We start from the raw sequence: 23,194 nt of genomic DNA, 5'->3' as shown, positions 1-23,194 counted from the left end.
TAAATATTGCGACGTACCAGGTTCGGACTATATTCCTTACTTCCTTCGTTTTACATGAGATATGTGATAAATTTTCGAAAATGTTAAAATAACTCACGCTATCAGATAAAATCGACCGAAGTATTCCATTTGAATTATGAAAATAATACAGATAAAAATATTGGTATTGTCAAAATCACAAGAAAATCGAACATTTTCAATTTTATGCGAAATCATAAATTCCATATCCATCTACGGTTCCTTATTCAGAGAAATATTTATTTATATAAACAGTAGTAAAGAATAGCTGACTTGCTTTGCAAGTTATGACAGATAAAAGTATTGAAAATTGTGACCCTTTGTATGTGAAGTACCAGAAAGGCGTTCGAAGATATGTATAATTTTAACAACAGATCTGGTGTTAGCAAAAATGTTTGTGTGTGTGAAATTTGAATAGAGTTGAATGCTTATTCCATTTTATTTGAGCGTTTTATTTTTCAAAAATTTGATCCTTTGTCGAGGATGTAGCAGAAGGAGTGGAACTATATATTCCGTCTTCACAGAAGATCTTGTGTTAGTTGACATAATGGGAATGTGTGAAATATGAAGAGACCCGGATGCTTATTTTTGATTTTATAATCGTTTTGGTTATTCAAAACTTTGTCTCTTTGTGGGGGTGGTACCAGAAGAAATGGTCTGATCTCTACTATCTTTATAACAGATCTTGTGTTAATGGAAATATTGAGATGTACCAATTCTGAGTGGAATCCGATTTTAATTTTGTGTTTTATGACCCTTTGTGGGGGAAACACCAGAAGAAGTCAATCGATATATTTTATCTTCGCACCAGACCTTGGTTTAATAAAAATATTGTGATATGTGTAATTTAAATACAATCGGAATTTTACATCACATTTTAGAAGAGTTATAATTATTCACAATTTTGACTCTTGGAGATACTTGATGGAGTGGACCGATAACGTTCATTTTCGCACTGATGCAAACATTAGGATTTGCAAAGTTGGAGTAAAATCGGATTATCCTTTTACTTTTTGTGAAATAAAATATTTTTTTTCAAATTTCGACCTTCTGTGCGGGAGGTGCTCGAAGGAGTGGACCGGTATTACCCATCTCCGAACTCGATCTAAGTTTGATAATAATATTACGATGTACCAAATTTGAAAAAATTGGATACTTCCTTTGTTTGTTTACAAATTGCTGGACAGCGAATGTTTCCTCATCGGAGAAAACCAAATACGGCAGTTCACCACTTTGGGCCAAGCGAAGCAACTCTTTTGAGTCTATTTTCTTTCTGTTGCGGTTTAAGTTCTTACACTTTTTGGAATTTCAATGGCTTTGCCCCGAGCTCATTTTTCAATGTTTGCCGAATGGAATATTGCGATATATTCAGCTCACGAGCCATTTTTCGGCCACTGCGACACGGGTTTCGATCAAGTCGCTTCTTTACTTTTCGAACCATTTCTGCAGATGTTGCTGTTTTCTTCCGTCAACTTCCTTGACGTGGCTACTAGTATCACGGAAACTACGAGACACAAAAGATTTATTCACATTAAAATGCTGGAGTGCTCTAACGATAGCCACTTGTGGTTTTCCCGCCAAATATAAATAAAGCACACTATCACGATTGAATTCCATCATGAATTACTTTTTTCTGGAAAATTCTCACCAAAAATCAGAATTGAAGCCTGTTGTTTTTTTGAAGATGTACATTAAGGGGTTCAAATGGACCAACAAATTAACATTTTGCTGATTTTTCAGTTGCTATATAGGTAACAATTGAAAACCAATGGACATGGAATTTTGCATGAGGAGAGAGTTTAGGACATGGCAGAAGTCTAGCATTTTGGATGACCATTGGATTAAATGAACCACAACTTTCGTGTGAAATTCTTTTGAATACATAACAACACGATGAAGTGCGTGAATATTGGGCAAATACCCCAAAAGACCTCGGCAGGGCTCTATGGCAGTATTTCAAAAACGAATTCTTCAAAAATTGATTTTGGACATAAGGTGGCTTCCAACATATTGTAGTGCTGTAGGGTATCACATGGTCGGAGCCGCACGACTATAGCCTTTGTTAACTTGTTTGAAATTCAATTATGGTCCACATTTTTGATGGGAAGCATTGAAAATTTGCTCAACAATTTGTATTGTCTATGATGATTGGTATTGAAATAAGTTCATTCAGAGGGTAAGATCTTTTCTCGTGAAAGATTGTCATTGTTAAGTATGTCCAAGAATTCAAATGCACTTTCTAATCAAGTTCAAATTTTGCGTGTCAGGTTCTCAAAGGATATTATACCGTTGCGCCTGAAAATTTAAAATATTATTAAATTACTAAAACTACTACTTTTAAATATCGGTCCACTTTTTGCAATTGAAAAACATTAAAATGAAGAAATGTAAATGAGCAATTCGAATTCTCGATGTAAGTTTGGATTATTGTTCCAGAATTTCGAATTTAAACAGATGGCCAAGTCAATATAATTTCAAACTATTTGGGGGAAGGTTAGAAACAAAAGACGTTATTCGTAGAATAAATTGGCTCGAACTGTTCTACCTATATATTTCAAATATAGGCTTGAATTTTTGAAAAAATTACCTATTTATCATGATCTCGTAATGCAAATCTATATGTAATAGCTTTGATCAGACGACGATTTTCCCCTGAAATCATGTAATCTTTAAGCTCGTCTCTTAGACATAATAATTCCCCTTATATTCCAAAGTCAATCAACAGCGCGACTTCAAGTTGCAATATTTTTAAATCTGATATTTTTGCAAAGTTTTAATACTCCACTTTTTTATTTTCTCCCTTAACTGCTATCCACGATTATCTAGATCAACAGGTGTCAGTGCCCGTTCATATTGACAGTTATGGATACATTTTTGAATTCTCTTTGATATATGAGCTGGAGCCAGCTGTACCCCAGAAATTGAGGGGGTATGTTGGAGCTAGACAAATTTTCTTCTCTTAACATGTTAGTATGTCTGTATGTACAATGGACCCAGAAAAAAACCAAATTCAATCTCATTATGCTCTATTTACTCTCTCTCTCTCTCGCCACAATTGGGGGGATTCATGGCTCTTGCCGACCACTTAAACACATTTGCTCAGTGCCGTTCTTATCAGTTGATATTCTGGATTAAATTACGGTATTCAGTTATTGTTGTTATCGTAGTAGATCGTTTAGTGTGTGTTTTTGTTTGTTTTGTTGGTCTTTTTCTTTTTTTGTTTTTGGTCTACGGAGATTCCGAAAAAAACACAGGGCAGGTACACAGATACGTACTCAATTAAGAACCGAAGTGACGACACAACCTGCTCGAAGACGTGCAAAACCAATTATCGGTCGAAAAACGCTTTAAAAAGACCACAACATTTCAACACCTGGTATCAGTATTCAATCGGCTTTCACTTGCAGCAAGTGAGTGCAGAACAAAAAAAGCGAGTTCCAACGCACTGACGAATACTTTTTTGATAACTCCAATTCGTTTGACTTTGCTTAATCGCGTTGTTCCCATTGCAACTCAATTTGTCATTCAGTTGAAGGTTTTCTCCTAATTACCTTGATCCAGATTTATCTGTCGGCCGGACACCACCTCGCATATTTTCGCGTTTCTTTTATTTTTGTTTTATTCAAAACCTCGTACGAAAAAATGGATCACGATCATGATCACGGTATGGGCTCCGGCAGTGGAAGTGGACATGATGGTCATGGTTCTTGTCCCATGAATATGGCTGTAAGTATCGATCATTGCGTTTCATTCATTATCTTCCGCGTAATTTGAAAACATCTTTTTAATGGAATAATTGAATCAAGTGGTTTTTGATTGTTCCGTGAGGGTGAGTGAAAAGTGAAAGAGAGGGAGAGAGAAAATTTAAAGAGAAATGACAGTATTTGAGATTTATTACGAAATATAGAATTGAATTGATAAGACAATTATTCTCTTACATGCTCAAGCATAGTGTTGTCATGTTGTTTGTGGAAAAAATATAATTCAACAAATATGGACGGACGTTGTTTGTGTTTAAAATTTTTGAATAAAAATTTCCAATAAATTTGGTTACAGTTTAACAAATCGGAATTCTTCCACAGTTGACCACTTATTATGGCTTTACAAATATACCTTGTCAAAATATTAATAATGTCAGCTAATTTAGACTACTCTTCCCTAAAATAACAGTTAAATTCTCATGTGCGTCCAGAGTCTTACTGGGTCAAATAGACATTTTAGGCATGAGAATTTTTCCCGAATATCTTAAATTGGAGACAACACGAAAAATAAATGGTTTATCTTGGCTTTGTCATAAAATTGAATTTTTTATTAGTTCTGCTTTAACAGAACTTGTAAATTAATACTAATTAGTTCTAATTAAAAACTCTTGCTGTTTCTGAAACAGGATACACATTAGCAAAATAGTCAAAGAAGCCTTTTTAGATTTTTACCATAATTTGTATTCATAATATCTATACTACCGAAAAATAAGAGATGGCTTTAATGAGAATAGTCTTTAAATATAGTTCATGGTAGAACTAAGAAGGAAACCTCATTTCAAATGTGCATATCCAGTTCTGCATTTTTATACCCTCCACCATAGCTTGGAGGACATATTAAGTTCATCATTCCATTTGTAACGCATCGAAGTAACCGTTAAAAACTAAGATTCTAATCCGATGTGATACTCATCCGTTTTGGATCTGAACTTAGATTAACCTTAAATGTGGTCCAACTTTTTCATTTTAAGTTATTCTTGTCGGATACAAACAATATTTGTTTGGCCCAAGGTCGAACTCTATGGAAATCGGTTATAATCGGATCAGATTTAGATATTGCTCCCATATATCTTCGACCAATTTCGGGTTAATTGTGCACCAATATAAGTCCAAATGTCCTGAATTTTGGTACATCCGAGCGAATTCAGTCTAGAAGCAAGTACATCAAATTTGCAGAAAATCGGTTCAGTATAGCTCCCATATATATGTTTCATCCGATTTGGGGTTTTAAGTCCCTGACAAACGTAATATGCACTCCACAAGAATGATATTTGGTACCAGACATCAGATAAAGTCCAGAAATACCCCTGTCGAATTTTATCAAAATTGGTTCAGATTTGGATATAGCTCATATATATATTTTTATCTGATATCAGGTTAATTGTGCACCAAATGGATAATATCAGCCTAAATCGACTGAATTTTGAAATTACGACTTAATTCACCTTAGAAACTACTGCTTCAAATTTGGTGTAAATCGGTTCAGATATAGTTATAGCTCTCATCAATATGTTTTATCCGATTTGGAGTTTAAAGTAACTCACACGCGTTATATTCATTCAATAACAATGATATTTGGTACCAGATATATTATAGAGCTCAGAAATACCTCTGATAAATTTTATGAAGATCGGTTTTTATTTGGATGTACTTCCCATATATATCTTCAACCGATTTCGGGTTAATTATCTGTCTGTCTGTTATCTTATCAATATCTGTCAAAAACTCGTAAATTTTGATAATATCGACCGAATTCAGTCTAGAAGCAAGTACATCAAATTTGAAGAAAATCGCTCCAGATATAGCTATAGCTTCCATATATATATATTTCATCCGATTTGGTATTGAGTCCCTCACATTCGTAATATGCATTCGACAGAAATACCTTTGCCAATTTATCGAGAACGGCAAGATTTGGATATAGCTCCGATTTCAGGTTTATTGTGCAAAGAATGGCTTAATCAGCCTAACTGAAGTGAATCTTGGGACGTACGTTTCTATTTTGTGGAACTCGGCTCCGATATATATATATATATATATATGTATATATATATATATATATATATATATATATATATATATATATATATTTTTTTTTTTTTTTTTAATATAAACCTTCTCGATGTAATGTAATGCACTCTATAGGAATGTTATTTGGTATAGTAGATTAAAATGTCTCCGTCAAATTTAATTAAAATCGATTCAGAATTGGATATGCCTCCCATACATTATTTACCTTTGAAACCAAACTATAACTGCTCTAAAGCCAAATGTTGGTTGGTGGTATGATCTACTTCACATAAATTATTTTGTTTCGGAAGCTCTACTAAATATGCATAGTAGTGTAGGGTTTTATATAGTCGGCCCCGCCCGACTTTTGACTTTTCATTACTGGTTTTATTTGTCTGTAATTTATTTTGTCAAATTTAATTAAGTAGAAGAAAGTTTGTGTCAATATTTATCAGTGAAATTAGGGTGAATTTTAGTATATCTTGGCAACTCTATTGTTATCTCTTAGATTATGAGAAGAGCTATGGTTTTCACAATCATTTCGGAATTGATGTGGTAAATGGTTCTCTCAGTAGTAGTAAGGTGTTTTTTTATATAGGAGAATATTTTAAAACAATAAATAGAATAAAATTACAAAATATTTTCAAGAAGGTAACATAAAAACAAATACACTGTAATTCTAAAAAATCGAGATTTGGTAATACATATCCCAGCTACGGAATATTCCTAAAATTAGTTAACATTTATTGTCCGTTATCTATTTCAAGTTCATTTAACTTTGTTCGATTAAGAAATAACAACATACATTTCAAAACCCTTTCTTATCTTTATTAATTTTTTCCCTTGTTTACATTCTTTCATTTACAGTTCCACACTGGCTACCAAGAATGCATTCTCTGGAAGGGATGGATGACAACAACAGTTACGGAATTTGTCTTTTCCGCTTTGGCTCTGTTTGTGGCCGCCTTTATTTATGAAGCTTTGAAATTTACCCGGGAGTTTTTCTTACGTCGTGCCGTACGCAATGAAGCCGAACGTGTTGCTCTGGAATTACAATCCAAAACTGCTGGCCCCTCAACGAATACTGCCGCGACAACTGCGTGCCATGGATCCAGCAATTTGGCTCCCATCCGCGAAAAGACCTATGCCCAGCGTATTTTCTCCACACCCCACTTGATACAGACGTTCTTCAATCTAATCCAGATTATAATGTCTTATCTGATAATGTTGGTCTTCATGACCTACAATTATTGGTTGTGTTTGGCTGTGATTTTGGGTCTGGGAGTTGGATACTTTTTTTTTGGGTGGATTAAACAGGATGTCTATGAGAGTGAATGCTGTCACTGATTACATTCTGAGAGCAATAAATGATGCCAGAACATCATTTGGTATTTTTATATTTGTTTTGTCGTAAAAGTATTACCTATTTAAGGGCTAATGAAAAAGCATTAGTTTTTTTTCTTATTCGAAAAAAGTAAATATTTTTATGCTTTTAAAAGTAGTTCTAGGTTTGAAAAGTTATAGCGATTTTAAATTGCAAACAAATATATATGTGCAAAAAGATAACGATTTTATATATTTAATTGCAATTGTGATAGTCTGTTTGAGTTCTTAAGTGCCATATTATTAGTATTTAAGTTCAACTGTTAATTATGTAAGTTAACGAAAGTAAAATAAACTTTTTTTTATACTAAAATATTAAATATTATTTTTTTTTTTACCAAAAAAAAAAAAAGATGGAAAGTCCGCTCTTGTCCGTTAACCCGTTAATAAAAAAACATGACTTTTACTTTTCAATGGATCAAAATCATGATTTAAATTCAAAAAGTTCGTACTTAGACCTGTTTAAGTATTTGGTACTTATGTTTGCACGCAATACAGGATGAGCTGAAAAAACTGCAACCAACTTTAGACTGCTGCCATTTCTAAGCCACTCGTCCGACAGCTGTTAAAATTATTCCAGTGACAGCTCATTATATTGTTTACAAGCGTACAAAAGCATTTTGGTGAGAATTTTCCAGAAAGAAGTTATTCGTGATAAAATTCAAGCGTGATAGAGTGATTTCTTTATATTTGGGTTGGAAACACACAAGTGGCTATCGTTAGAGCACTCCAGCATTTAAATATGAATAAATCTTTTGTGTCTCTCGTACCATCTCTCGTTACCGTGATACTGGCAGTGTAGCCCGACATCAAGGAAGTGGACGGAAGAAAACAGCAACATCAGCAGAAATGGTTCGAAAAATAAAGAAGCGACATGATCGAAACCCGCGTCGCAGTGGCCGAAAAATGGCTCGTGAGGTGAACATATCGCAATATTCCATTTGGCAAATATTCAAAAATGAGCTCGGGGTAAAGCCACTGAAATTCCAAAAATTGCAGGAACTTACACCGCAACAGAAAGAAAATAGACTCAAAAGAGCTGAAGAGTTGCTTCGCTTGCTTGGAATGTGGTGAACTGCTGAATTTGGTTTTCTCCGATGAAAAAACATTCTTTGTCCAGCAATTTGTAAACAAACAAAATGATCGTCTTTACTTTGCTGAAAATGTGCACCTTCGGCTGACCACCAGAACTCAAGTGCCGGCCATGGTGATGGTGTGGGCCGCCATAACAGCCGATGGTCGCTTTCCGCTCGCATTAATGAATGAATGCCGAATATTATCGCGAAAATATTTTGGAGGGTGTATTAATGACTTGGGCACGCAAATATTTTTGCCGCAGTCCTTAGACATTCCAACAGGATGCAGCACCATCGCACTCAGCACGCGCCACCCAAAAATGGTTACAAAATGAGGTTCCTCGCTTCCTTTCCAGCGCACAATGACCACCAAAATCTCCGGATACCAATCCGTTGGACTATTATGTCTGGAGTATTTTGGAAAGCATGGATGGCACTAAAAAATACCAAAGTCTCGATAACCTCAAGCAAGCGTTTCGCCGGGAATGGGCCATGTTTAAAAACAATTAAATGGAATAGTGAAGTGTAAAGAAACGCAGAATTTTAATTTTCTCTTAAATTATCTCTTTTTCGCCTCATGTTCTAGAGCACGGTTTTGAGCAGGGCTGATCCATAAAGACAAAGTTCTGTCACAGACAGACGGACGTGCATGCCTAAATTGATTTAGAATTTTACTCCGAACAAGATTATATATACTTAGTTGGGTCTACAATGATTATTATTTCGACGAGATTCAAATGGAATGACAAACTTGTGTCAGCGGAGGTTATATCAAATCCTGACTGTCTTAATCCATATTGAAATTTTCAAAGTAATGGCTAGTGTAATTGCTCACCAATTGGTGATGCCCGAAAATCCCGCGTTTCTTATCCAAGGGAGACCCTCAATCGGATGTTCATTTCGTGTTTTGTGACCTTCATGAATATTCAAAATTTTGACCCTTTGTGGGGGAGGTACCAGAAGGAGTGAACAGATATATGCCATCTTCACAAATAAAAATATTGTGATGTGTGTATTTTGGTTATTCAAAACTTCGACCCTTTGTGGGGGAGATACCAGAATAAATGGTTCGGTCTCTACAATATTTATAAAGGATCTTGTGTTTATGGAAATATTGAGATGCACCAAGCCTGAATGGAATCGGATGTTAATTTCGTGTTTTATGAGTTTCATGAATATTCACAATTTTGACCCTTTGTGGGGAAGGTACCAGAAGGAGTGGATCGATGTATTCCATCTTTACACCAGACCTTTGATTAAAATAAACATTGTGATGTGTGTATTTTGAAGACAATCGGACACTTACATTATATTTTATAAGAGTTGTAATTATTCCAAATTTTTAACGTTTGTGGGGGAGGTACTTGATGGAGTGTATTAATATTGTCCATTTTCGCACCTGAAGCCAATTATATGATAGCACTAAAGCCAATTATAGGATATGCAAAGTTGGCGCAAAATCGAATTATCCTTCCTCTTTGTGTGCAGTAAATTATTTTTCACTGCAATTTATCACCCCTTCGCCCTTTCGGTGGAAAAGATAATAACTTTAACTACACTCCTTCATATTTAGTACATTTTTGTACTTATTTAGAACCAAATGTCGCTGAAAATTTTTGCTTCCCCTGAAAAAGCTAAATATCAAATCATTTAAGTTGTTTTTTTAGTGCAAATTTCTAAAACAGCTCTTCTGATGACTCGGATAAATATTGACCTACATACGAAATTTCAAGATTTTAGCTCAAAAAGTGTGCCGAAAAAACAACAACAAAATAGACGGACAAAAGGAATTATATAATAATATTGTGGGTCGACTTAATAGAAGTGACGAATAGAAGAAAAGCCAGATTGGAACCAAATGTCCTGCCAAAGAGATCCAGGGTCAAAAACCGTTGGCATGGACAAGTCGCCCACATCGAGAAAGTAAAACCACTAAGCAACAAAGTTGGGGAAGACGTGCCGAATGTTAGCAACTTTAACGAGGACAGACTGCTGATGATCCTACTTATATAGAATAAATACCATAAGAGTGAGAGGCTAGAAAGTTTAAATTGACATTACCACAATAGAACCCAATATTTGGAAAGACTAATTAAATTATTTGGAAGACAATAAAAACAAGTGAAAAAGCTGTAAGATCGGCCAGGCCGAACATTGTATACCCTCCACAATTTGGAAAGAATTTGGCGATTTTCAAAAAAAAAAAAAACTTAAAAATTGTGTTAAAATCTTAAAAATACCGAATGTAGCCGTTATATTTGGGTCTATATGACGACGTGGACCTGCATTGGCAACTTTTGTCATAAACCATTAAATATTTAAATGCGAAACATGAAAAAATTCAGTGAATAATGTCCCTAAAATCATCAAAATACCGAATATAGGTAGGTTCCATTATGTGTGGACTATACCAAAGCGTGGACCTGCACAGACAATTTTCTTTCATAGGCTGTAGTACCATCACGAACTTTAAATACCAAATTTTAAATAATTCCGGTGAATAATGTCGCTAAAATCATTAAAATGCCGAATATCGGGAGGTGCCGTTATATGGGTGCTAAACGAAGGCATGGACCTTCGCGGATAATTTTCTGTCTTAGGCTGTAGTATCCATTAAGAACTTTAAATACCTAATTTGAAACAATTCCGGTGAATAATGTCGCTAAAAATCACCAAAATACCGAAAATAAGGAGGTACCATTATATGGGGGCTATACCAAAACGTGGACCTACATGCCCCATTTTCAATACCAATAGTCCTGCCGACGTAATATACATTTGAGTATAATTTTATCAACCTACTTCATTTCGTTCGGAAGATTGAGAGATTTCCACAGACGGACGGACATCGCTAAATCGACATAGAATTTTTTGCTGATCAAGAATATATATACTTTGTCGGGTCTAAACTGTATATTTCGAAGTGGTACAGTGACAAATTTAATGTACCCTTCATACTATGGTGGAGGGTATAAAAGACGTCTTTTGTCTTGGGCTACCTATACCTTATACATCTGAAGCACTGCATTAGTGGGAACAAGAAGGATTTTCAGCCAACGTTCCATCAATCCATAAGTTCCGTATGGTATCAATGTTTCACAAAAGTTAAAACCTTATTTTAATAATATTGTCCTCCGTCATTTGTAAACTGAGATGAATGTTTTTAATACGGTCAAATGTTCAACGTACTGTCTACTTCAAATTAGTCAGGATACTGCGGCAGGAGTACAATTAGGAAATAAAGCCTCTTCTTTTTATTATAAGTAGCAACATCTAGAGAAATTAGGTGAGATTTTACCTGACAATAAGACAGTTGTCAAAGCAGGCAACTCAAAAATTCCTCATTCCTTTCTCATTTAGGTTTCTTGCCAACAACACTTCCCCACTTTGCCCAAAAACGAATTCCTTGCCTATTGAAATCCTTTTTAAGTCTCCTTTAAATATTAATGCATTTGAAACAAGCAATAACATATCTACATATCATCTACCTACATTTGTCAACAAATTCAAAACAAAACAAAAAATATTCTTTCAATTATCTCTGTTGTGATTGCTATCAACTTCTACTGGGTCAACATGCGTTTCAACGCACTTTTTTTGTTATTGTAGCAGTTACAAATTTTTGATATCATTTAACAGATAAGAAGAGCAGAAATTAAATAACGAAATACAAGAGTATTTCAAATGTTGTATTTTAGGACTGTCTCTCGATCACTCTCCCTGCGTTTGATAACAAAACAATTCGAACTCATTACGCTCAATTTGCTCACAAGTAATTGTGATCATCAGTGACCACTTAACTCAATTGCTAATTTTCTCTTACCCAACGAAATGGGGTTGCCTGCTTTGAAAATTTTCAATGGCAATTTATGGGATTTTTGAATGATTTTTTTTTTGAGAATTGAAGATCTTTGGAAATGTATCTTATTTTTGGAATAAGATTATTAGTTTTCAAATTATGTTCTACTTTTATTATTATTCGCTATGTGCTAGCTGCCAAAACAGGTTCGAGACACCGGTAATTTCAAAAATTAAACTATTTGATATTCCAATAAAAAAACCAGTAAGGAAAGCTCAAAAGTCGGGCGGGGCCGACTATATGATACCCTACACCACTATGCATATTTAGTAGAGATCTCGTAAAAAGGTTTATACAGGGCATTTCAGAGCTCTATGAGATATTTGGTACAAAATCAAAATCTTTCTAATTCTATCGTGCATTTTACGAACTATAGCTATCTCTTAACCGGATTTCTACAAATTTGACGTATTAGCTTCTAGACTGAATTCGGTCTTATGTACGAAAATTCAGGTGAATTGGGCTGATATTGACCATTTAGTGCACAATTGACACGAAATCGGATGAAGATATATATGGGAGGCATATCCAAATAGGAACAGATTTTAATAAAATTAAAATCAACTATTTTTGGGCTTTATCTGATATCTGGTACCAAATATCATTCCTGTGGAGTGCATATTACGAATGTGAGGGATTTAAAGACGAAATCGGATGAAAGATATATATGGGAGCTATAGCTATATCTGAACCGATTTTTAGTAAAATTGGTGTACTTGCTTATCGGCTGGTTTCGGTTGAATTTGCCAAAATTCATGCCATTTGGGCTGATATTGGCCATTTGATGCACAAGTAACACGAAATCGGATGAAGATATATATGGGAGGCATATCCAAATCGGAACAGATTTTAATAAAATTAAAATCAACTATTTTTGGGCTTTATCTGATTTCTGGTACCAAATATCATTCCTGTGGAGTGCATATTACGAATGTGAGGGACTTAAAGACCAAATCGGATGAAAGATATATATGGGAGCCGATTTTTACTAAAATTGGTGTACTTGCTTCTAAGCTGGTTTCGGTCGGATTTGTCAAAATTGATGCTATTACGGCCATTTGGTGGTCAATCACCCGAAATCGGATGAAGATATATATGGGAGCTATATCCAAATCTGAACCGATTTCGATAAAATTTAAAACAGCTATTCCTGTGCTTCATCTAATACCTGGTACCAAATATCACGGTTGTGGAGTGAATATTACGAATGTAAGGGACTAAAACACTAAATCGGATGAAACATATATATGGTTGCTATATCTATATCTGAACCGATTTTCACTAAATTTGATATACTTGTTTCTAGGCTGAATTTGGTCCGATGTACTAAAATTCAGTCCATTTGGACTTATATCGGCCATTTGGTGCACAATTAACCCGAAATCGGATGAAGATATATATGGGAGCTATATCCAAATCTGAACCGATTTCGATAAAATTACAAACAGCTATTTCTGGGCTGTATCTTTTATCTGGTACCAAATATCATTCTTGTGGAGTGCATATTACGAATGTGAAAGGCTTAAACACCAAATCGGATAAAACATATTTGTTGTATGTGCTTTAAGGCTTATCTCGGTCACATGTGCCAAAATTCGGGCCATTTGGACTGACATGCATAAATCGACTCAGAAAGTGATTCTATGAAGGTTCTCAAAAGTAACTATGGGTCTATCTCGTTTCCTTCTCCATGTTACAAACAAATGCACAAAGACATAATACCCTTACCACTATGTGGTGTAGGGTATAATTACATTAGATTTTTATATGTTTCGAAATATTGGATACTTTCTTAGGGCAAGTACGAGGTATTCCAAAGCTATCAATCAATTTAATTTTTTATTTTAATGACTTATTCTTTCAAATTTAGATACGTATTTATCTGTATTGTCTTCAAATATATAAATATTGTTTGCAAAATAAAAGCCATACAGACAGGTTCCATTTTTCACAATATTGGTTAACTTTTCCTACCTTGTATTAATTGTACCTAGTTGATATCGTTTAACCTTTTTATTGACATTCGGCAATACTCAAATCTTTTTTTACACAGTCGAGTTATTTTTATTTTAACTGAGTTTATATACTATATTTTTTATACCCATACTATGGAGGGTATATTAACTTTGTCATTCCGTTTGTAACTCCTCGAAATACTCATATCAGACCCACCAAAGTATATATATTCATATAGCACCTATATAACGGTACCTCCCGATAATCGGTATTCACCGGAATTGTTTCAAATTTAGTATTTGCAGTTCGAAATGGATACTACACCCTAAGACGGAAAATTGTCTGTGCAGGTCCATGTCTTAGTATAGCCCCCATAAAACGGTACCTCCCGATATTCAGTATTTTGTTGATTTTAGCGACATTATTCACTGGAATTGTTTCAAATTTGGTATTTGAAGTTCGAAATGGATACTACAGCCTAAGACAGAAAATTGTCTGTGCAGGTCCACCTCTTCGTATAGCCCCCATATAACGGTACCTCCCTATATTCGGTATTTTGGTGATTTTAGTGTCATTATTCACCGGAATTTTTTCAAATTACGTATTTTGAGTTCGTAATGGAAACTACAGTCGGTGACAGAAGTCAGACTCAAACGAATATGGTCATTATCATAGTATTAAGGATAAAGGCCCCATAAAGTACATATATTCATGATCAAGGTCTAAGTCGATTTCACTATGTCTGTTTATATGTCGATTCATTTGCCCATCAGTCGGTAAAAGTTTTGAGGTTACAATTTTCAAGATAAATAATTAAATATGGCATATATGAAGTTTGGTATTGAAAATGAGATATATCGGTTATTTAGTTATTGCTCACAAATAATAGAACTTCCTGATTTAAAGTGTTTCGAAGCTTTTACCAATTTCCCAAAAATCTGTTATCATTTCATCTTTGGGGTTATCATTGGGAGTTTTAACTTTTCGCAAAAAATATTTATTGTAGGCCCACTTCTTGTGAATGCTCTCATATAATAAATATATAATATATCCCGATTTTCCGTATTTTGAAGGTTTGTCCCCTATTTGCTATCAAATCTGCTGTGATTTGACATTTCGAGTACTCATTGGATAGTTTAAATTCCAACTTACTGGTAGCGTAGCCCGACGTCAAAGAAATGGATGGAAGCAAACAGCAACATCAGCAAAATGGTTCGAAAAGTAAAGAATCGACTTGATTGAAACCCGCCTCGCAGTTGCCGAAAAATGAGCCATTGAATGAGTAAAGCCATTAAAATTCCAAAAAGTGCAAGAACTTACAGCGCAACAGAAAGAAAATAGGCTCTAAAAAGCTAAAGAGTTACTTCGCTTGGCCGAAAGTGGTGAACTGCCGAATTTGGGTTTATCCGATAAGAAAACAATCATTATCCTGCAGTTTGTAAACAAAAAAAAAAAAATGATCGTGTTTACTTGCCAAAGAGGTCAGCTGAAAATGTGCACCTTCGGTTGGCCACCAGAACTCAAGTGCCGGCCATGTTTATGGTGTGGGCCACCATAACAGCCGATGGTCGCTCTCCGTTCGTATCAATCGACCGTGGCATCAGAATAAATGCCGAATATTATCGCGAAAATATTGTGGAGGGTGTATTAAAGCCTTGGGCACGCAAACATTTTGGTCGCAGACTTTGGACATTCCAACAGGACTCAGCACCATCGCACTCAGCACGGGCCACCCAAGAATGGTTACAGAATGAGGTTCCTCGCTTCATTTCCAGCGCACAATGGCCACCAAAATCTCCGGATGCCAATCCGTTGGACTATTGTGTCGGGAGTATTTTGGAAAGCAAGGTTGGCACTAAAAAATACCAAAGTGTGGATCACCTCAAGCAAGCGCTATGCTGGGAATGAGCCAAAATACCGTAGAGCAATGTTCGGGCATTATTTGCTTTCATTCAATAAAATTAAAATTGTTTTAAAAATTATGGCGTTTGACTTTGTTGCCGTTTTTTATCTCACCCTGTATATTCCAGTGGAATTATTCACAAATAGTTTGAAGTTATATGCTCTAGTCACGCTAATGATTTTGGGTGATGTTTTTCATATCTGTACCAAATTTGAAATTTGAAAGGATCTAATAAAAAATACGTTAAGAATAAAGGAACAAATCAGGTATTAGAAAATGGAAAAAATCCATAATCCAAAAACAGTTTGCCTCTTTTTTCCAGATGAAGTTGTTGATTGCTGTTATTTGTATTTGTTGTAGTTGTTGTTAAGCGATGTTTATTGTTTTAGTAATGGCGATTTGCACCCTAGGTAGATAGATAAGTTAGCAAAAAACAATTGTGACGACACGTGTGAAGATATGCGAAAAGCGATTAAACTAACGAGCGAACGAACGAACAAGTCGCTTTATAAAGGCCACAACAAGCCATTAGCCGGCATCAGTATTCGATAGGCTTGCACTTGTAACAGGTGAAAAGTGATCTCCAAATAGAAACGATTCCGTTCGTCATTTATCCCGCTTAAATAAAATATTGCTGCTCTTAACTATAATTACCCAGTATCATTATGAATCACGGCAACGGTAACGGAATGGGAAATGGAATGGGTCATGGAAATGGTAATGGAAATGGAGGCGGAATGGGCGGAATGCATCATGGCGCCTGTCCCATGAATATGGCGGTAAGTATTTGAATTTATTGTAATTTCTATAATTGAATTAGGAAAATATATTTGAAGCTGTCTTAAGGTGTGGTAGAGTTAATAATTTATTATTCGTTTGACAAGCTTTCAGTGCCAAAATTTATGTTTATAAATTCATTGTGTACATCCAAAGAAATGGGAACGTGTTTCCTAGACAGTGAAATTTGACAAGTGATCTGCAAGAATGAAAAAGTTTTTACTTCGATAATCGATTTTCCCTTTGAAATATTGAAATAATTGCAAAACTAGTAGATTTTCGCTGGTTCTGGAACAGAGCTAAGGTAAATTACAAAAAATGCAGATTTAAATAATTTTACTTACTTAACTCTACCGTGGGTGCCTCTTTTCGATTTCAAAATTCTAAAATAAAAATTTGGACGCCAAAATCGGAGCAATGTTCTATAATTGTGCGTCCGTCGGTCTGTGAAAAGTACAGATGTCATTCATTTCATTTGGTTGTTAAATTTGGTGATAATCGGTTCGTGTATGGATATAACACCCATTTTTAACGTTCCTCATATTCGCGTATATGGCTAGGATGGATTCAAAAGTCTGTCAAATATAGGTACACCGACCTAGAAATACCTCTGTAAAATTTAATTGAAACTGGATCAGAAAAAAAAAATGTCAAAAAAAAAAAAATCGGAAAAATACCGCTTAAATGAAACCCGTTATATGAGGCGTGGACCTGCATACGTAATTTTTGTCATGGGCTGTAGTACCCATTACGAACTTTGAATTGAAACAATTCTGGTGAATAAGTCGCTAAAATCATCAAAATACCGAATAAAGGGAGGTGCCGTTATATGGGGGCTGTACGAAGACGTGGGCATGCATATGTAATTTTTTTGACAGTAGTTCCCTTACGATCTTTGAATACGAAATTTGAAATAATTCCGGTGAATAATGTCGCTATAATCATGAAAATTCCGAATATCAGGAGTGTTATATGGGGGTTATACGAAAACCTGGACCGACATGGCCCATTTTCGAACTTAAGCTGCCTACTGACAAAATACCCATATACGCATATAGTATCTCAATTCGTTCGAAAGACATCGAGATTTCAACAGACAGTCGGATAGACAGACGGACAAAGCTAAATCGGCTTAGAATTTTATGACGATCAAGAATGTATATACTTGGTTGGGTCTAACATGAGTATTTCGAGGAGTTATAAACGGAATGACGTTAGTTTACCCTTCGTAGTATGGTGGAGGGTATAAAAAATGTGAATGTCGTATGTGTTTAGGAGGATGACACATTTGAAGTTAATGAGAGACGTTATATGCTTTCGATATCCGATATCATTCACTACATCTGTTCAAATATATCGGTTCAGATTTATCTTCCATATAAAATCTCCAAACTACTCTAACGTATAAGAGCCCTAATTTTTTTAGGAATACCTCTCCTAGGGTATAATATAATCGAACCCAATGGACCATTAACCTTCCAAATTGAGTTCCCAATTTCATTAAGCACTATCACTTAATTTTCCATTATAATTCTCCATCTTTCAGTTCCACTTTGGCCACAAAGAATGCATCCTGTGGGAAGGTTGGCTCCCCGAAACCGTTACCGAATTTGTTTTCTCCGCTTTGGCTCTATTTGCAGCAGCATTCCTCTACGAAGCTATTAAATTTGTACGTGAATATTTATTACGACGCACAGCGGAGAAAGATGCAGCAAAACGTGGCAACAATACAACGAGAGGAACAGTGTGCCCAAAAGAAGATGAAAGTGCATCATCGTCTAGCCGTATGCCATTGCTTAGTGAAAAGACCTACCTCGAGAAGATTCTGGCCAAACCCCATTTAATTCAGGCCTCAATTAATCTCATACAAATAATTATGTCCTATCTGCTGATGTTGGTCTTCATGACCTACAACTATTGGTTGTGTTTGTCTGTCGTGTTGGGTCTGGCCTTGGGTTATCTATTCTTTGGATGGATTAAACAGGATGCCTACGATAGTGAATGTTGTCAGTAAAAAGCATATTTAAAAAAAATCTAATAATTTAGCCCAATCAAGCAAATATTTTATGTGCTAATATATATATATATACATATTTCGACTGTGCCATATTTTAAAAAATTAAAATTTTATGAAGAAAATAAACAATTAAATTGATAAAATGTACGACATTTTTCCAATGACCTAATTCTAAGTGTCCAGGAATATGATATAAATATATGTTGAACATTTCAGAGAGGAAACCGAATAGTTCACAAACTGAATAGTTTGGGGGAAACTACTATATGGGGGCTATACGATATCGTGGACCATCTCCGAGCTTGACCTGCCTGCAGACAAAATACATATCTGTGCAAAATGTTAAATTTATATCTTAATTCGTTTCGACTGTAGTATGATTACAATAGACGGACAGACGAACGGACGGATAGGGCTAAATCGTCTTAGAGTTTTACGCTGATAAAGAATATATATATATTTTTTTGGTTCTAAAATAATTATTTCGATGATTTACAAACGAAATGAACTTAATATACCCTCCATACTTTATGTGGTGGAAGGTATAAAAACAGTCTATTCATATTAGCATTTTTTCGACAGGAAAATGTTGGAAAAAATAGTGTGGCACCGTTGAATTGTCCATTGAGCAACTGGGCTAAACCTGTGGGATATGAGGCTGAAAGATTTACCATTACATCACGACTAAATCTAAACGAGGGTCGAAATAGAATGTTTTCAGTACCATATTGGAGACGAACATTTCGTCACGAAATACAAATTTTTCGATAAAGTTTCACACTGTTTTTTTATAGAATAATTTTTTAACGTCTCCTGGAAATTTTTCGAGTAACGACAAAGTCCAATTTTAAACTAAGTTCTATTTTGGTTGAGATATAGCCATATGCTTGTGTGTGAAAAAGAAGCCACCAAAGAAGCCTGGTGAATCTGGAGAATTTTTAACAACAATCTATGACTACGATATCATGCAGTTAGGAAAAATCAGACTCAAACGAATATGGCCTTTATCATAGTATTAAAGATAAAGGCCCCAAAAAATACATAAAGGGTGAGATAAAAAAAAAAAAACTAAACAAAGTCAAACGCCATAATTTTTATAAGTTTTTAAATTTTATTAAATGAAAGCAAAAAATCTCGGAAATAGCATCAAAATTTAGAATAAGTTTAGATTTGTTCGAATTGTTCACCTTTGGCGCGAATTATAATTATGGCCTTCAAACGACCAATGTAACAGTCATGTTGCTCTGAAACCCGAATATTGCTCTACGGTATTTTGGCCCATTCCCGGCGAAGCGCTTGCATGATATGATCGACACTTTGGTATTTGTTAGTGCCAACCTTGCTTTCCAAAATACTCCAGACACAATGGTCAAACGGATTGGCATCCGGAGATTCTGGTGGCCATTGTGCGCTAGAAATGAATATTTCGGAGCTGGAATATAATATTGGGCATTTATTCTAATGTCACGGTCGATTAATACGAGCGGAGAGCGACCATCGGCTGTTATGGCGGCCCACACCATCACAATGGCCGGCGCTTGAGTTCTGATATTCGGTGTAAGTTCTTGCACTTGTAAACAATATAATGAGTTGTCACTGCAATAATTGTAACAGCTGTCGGAAGATTGATTTAGAAATGACAGCAGTCTGAAGTTGGTTGCAGTTTTTTTATCTCACCGTGTAGGTATCATTTAAAAAAATACTTATTCAAAAAGTAATTACGTATGTCATTATTTAAAACAATTCGCGAGTTAAAAATTATTGATTTTTTTTGACCCGAACTTTTTATAAATTCCCCAAAAGGTAGCAAAAGTGATCATTATAAATATACCGAACTAGCAGTGCCCAAGTGTCAAATTAGCAAAAAGTCCAACTTAAAATTTTAGATTAGTTCCATCACTTCATTTAAGCACTCAAAGTGCATATTATTTTTTGGACAGAATGTGTATATTATTTTTTGGACAAAATTTCTAAATAAAATCTCATACATTGTACTAACTTTTTATATTCACTTTATTCATATTCAAGTTTTTTTTTTTTTTTTTTTTTGAAAAGAATAATCGAAAAATGATTACTTTTTCCATTATGAGGTTTTTTAATTTTTCGTTTTGAAGTTTACCCAAGAGCATATTAGTTAAACCCTTGTACAATTGTTCACATCCAGATTAACTGGCCAAAACTATTTAAACGTCTTTTCGAAATAAAAAACACAATATCTAAATCGTAGAAACCAAAAGTGATCTCAATATCAAATTTCAGTCCATTCACTCAACGGCAAAGTGAGTACAATTTAGTAGTTTTCGGACAATTATAGTACACATTCCCAAAAGCACCTCGTTCTCCCAAACCTATATACTAAAAGTGGCCACCTTATCAAATTTCAGAATTCCAGCTCTATCCTAAGACCCAATCCCAAATGTATTACCATAATTTACGTACAGTTATTCTACCCTTGTCCAATACCACCTCTTCTTCTCCACCCTAGAAATTAACAGTGACCTTGATACTAAATTTTAGATTCTATGTCTTTCTCAACACCCAACGGCTAATTTTGTGGCATTTTGCACTTTCCGTACGTTCATAGTACGCATTTCTCCTAACTATGGGCACCAACAGTGACATACATTTCAGATTTCAGGTTTCAAACTCTATCCTTTCACACAATAGTATCTTTTAGATCTTTTCGTATAACTATAATATATATTTTCAAAACCAGCTTCATATCTCAATCCCAGATTCCAACAGAGACCCCAATAACAAATTTGGGTATTCCAGTTCTATCCCTTGCTCTAATCCCAAATTTAATACCACTTAGTACTTTTCGAAAAATTATAGCACACATTTCCAAAAACCAACTCCTTCTCTCAACCACCAACAGTGACGTCCATATTAAATTATTGGATTTCAGGTCTATTTATTCACCCAATACCAAATTTAGTACATTTCGCACAATTATAGTACACATTTATAAAACCACCAGATACCAACAGAGACATCAATATTAAATTTGAGATTTCCAGCCCTATCCCGCCCCACAATACCAAATTTATTACCAAATTTCAGATTTCAAGCACTGCATGTTCTCTCAATACCAAAATGTACCAAGTATAGTACTTTTTGTGCACTTGTAGTACACATTTCCAAAACCACCTCTTTATCACAAACCTACCACCAACAGAGAACGCAATACGAAATTTCACAATTCCAGCTTCACCCTGTACAGTTCGTACGCTTAGTACACATTTCCAAAACGCCCTTCATAAATCTAATCTATTCTATCCAACCTTGTTCTCATACCAATTTTCAAGTTTTTAGACCAAAGGTAACTTCTTAGAAGTTTACTACCATTTTAGAAATTTTGGTAAACTTAAAGTTCGAATTGTTGCATCTATCTCCATTTGTGACTATCATTCCAAATTTGAGAATATTTGTCCAAAAAAATATTACATTTTTAGTACGTTACGTACCCTTTTAGTACGGATTTCCAAAAATCCAGCCTTATCACCTACGCCTACGAACCTTCGTGCAAAATTTCAAGGTTCTGGCTTCAGCTGTTTCGACTGGGCGTTGATTCCGAATCAGACAACCACTCAGTTATTTCACCACTCTTGTATATATAAATTACTTGTTTTATGGAGGATATTAACCATGAGCAATTCTTATCTAAAATCTGTTGTATGGAAATTTAATTTAATATTATTAACTAATTTATATACCCTCCACCATACATATTATAGAGGGTATATTAGGTTCCTCGTTCTGTTTGTAACTTATCGAAATAATCATTTTAGACATAACAAAGTGTATAAATATTCTTGATCAGCGTAACATTTTAAGTCGATGTTGTAATCATTCTAGAGTCAAAGCGAATAAAGATAGAAAGCTAAAATTTTGCACAGAATAGTTTTTTGTGTGCAGGCAGGTCAAGTTCAAAGATGGGCTATATCGGTTACGATATCGTGTAGCCCCCATTTAACCGTACTCCCCGGTATTCGGTGTTTTAATGATTTTAGCCACATTTTCCAATGAAACTGTTGGAAAATCCACACAAGGAGTTCTTTCTGAGCACTTTACTCTCTGGCAGAAAGTTGTTTATATAAGTCAAGATATAGTATAGCCCCCATGCAACGGTACCCCCGATATTCGGTATGATTTTAGCCACATTTTTCAAAGTCCACACAAGTATTGTTTTCTACGTACTTTACCCTCTGGAAGACAATTGTTTATATAGGTCCAAGTATAGCCCCCATACAACGGTACCCCCCGATATACAATATTTGGACGATTTTAGGGACATTTCACTGGAGTTGTTTCAAATTTCGTTCCTAGAATTCGCAATGGATACTATAGCATATGACATAAAATTGTGTACGCAGGCCCACGCCTTCCTATAGGCTCCATATTACAGTACATCCCAACATTCGGTATTTTGAT

General features: G+C 35.0%; 2 protein-coding genes across 2 annotated transcripts; both read left to right on the top strand.

The window, feature by feature from the left end:
- The first annotated feature begins 3,205 nt into the window (after positions 1 to 3,205).
- LOC131804347 (high affinity copper uptake protein 1-like) lies at positions 3,206 to 7,438 on the top strand. Its single transcript, XM_059127164.1, has 2 exons — positions 3,206 to 3,744; positions 6,657 to 7,438. Exons 1-2 carry the CDS (start codon positions 3,661 to 3,663, stop codon positions 7,134 to 7,136), a joined length of 564 nt encoding a protein of 187 aa, XP_058983147.1. The 5' UTR covers positions 3,206 to 3,660; the 3' UTR covers positions 7,137 to 7,438.
- Positions 7,439 to 16,497: 9,059 nt separating this feature from the next.
- Positions 16,498 to 18,903, top strand: LOC101901615 (high affinity copper uptake protein 1-like). Its single transcript, XM_059127163.1, has 2 exons — positions 16,498 to 16,745; positions 18,290 to 18,903. Exons 1-2 carry the CDS (start codon positions 16,632 to 16,634, stop codon positions 18,755 to 18,757), a joined length of 582 nt encoding a protein of 193 aa, XP_058983146.1. The 5' UTR covers positions 16,498 to 16,631; the 3' UTR covers positions 18,758 to 18,903.
- Positions 18,904 to 23,194: the final 4,291 nt, after the last annotated feature.

The sequence above is a fragment of the Musca domestica genome, unplaced genomic scaffold (assembly GCF_030504385.1).
Source record: "Musca domestica strain aabys unplaced genomic scaffold, Musca_domestica.polishedcontigs.V.1.1 42, whole genome shotgun sequence".
Classification (NCBI taxonomy): Eukaryota; Metazoa; Arthropoda; class Insecta; order Diptera; family Muscidae; genus Musca; species Musca domestica.
The sequence above is the reverse complement of the archived record's forward strand: the minus strand, read 5'-3'. Positions and strand labels throughout refer to the sequence as shown.

Excerpts from the sequence above, each read along its gene's own strand:
- LOC101901615 (XM_059127163.1), top strand. The coding sequence starts at position 16,632 with ATGAATCACGGCAACGGTAACGGAATGGGAAATGGAATGGGTCATGGA. Across the intron at positions 16,746-18,289 it reads CCTGTCCCATGAATATGGCG|TTCCACTTTGGCCACAAAGA; the intron begins GTAAGTATTTGA and ends TCCATCTTTCAG.
- LOC131804347 (XM_059127164.1), top strand. The coding sequence starts at position 3,661 with ATGGATCACGATCATGATCACGGTATGGGCTCCGGCAGTGGAAGTGGA. Across the intron at positions 3,745-6,656 it reads CTTGTCCCATGAATATGGCT|TTCCACACTGGCTACCAAGA; the intron begins GTAAGTATCGAT and ends TTTCATTTACAG.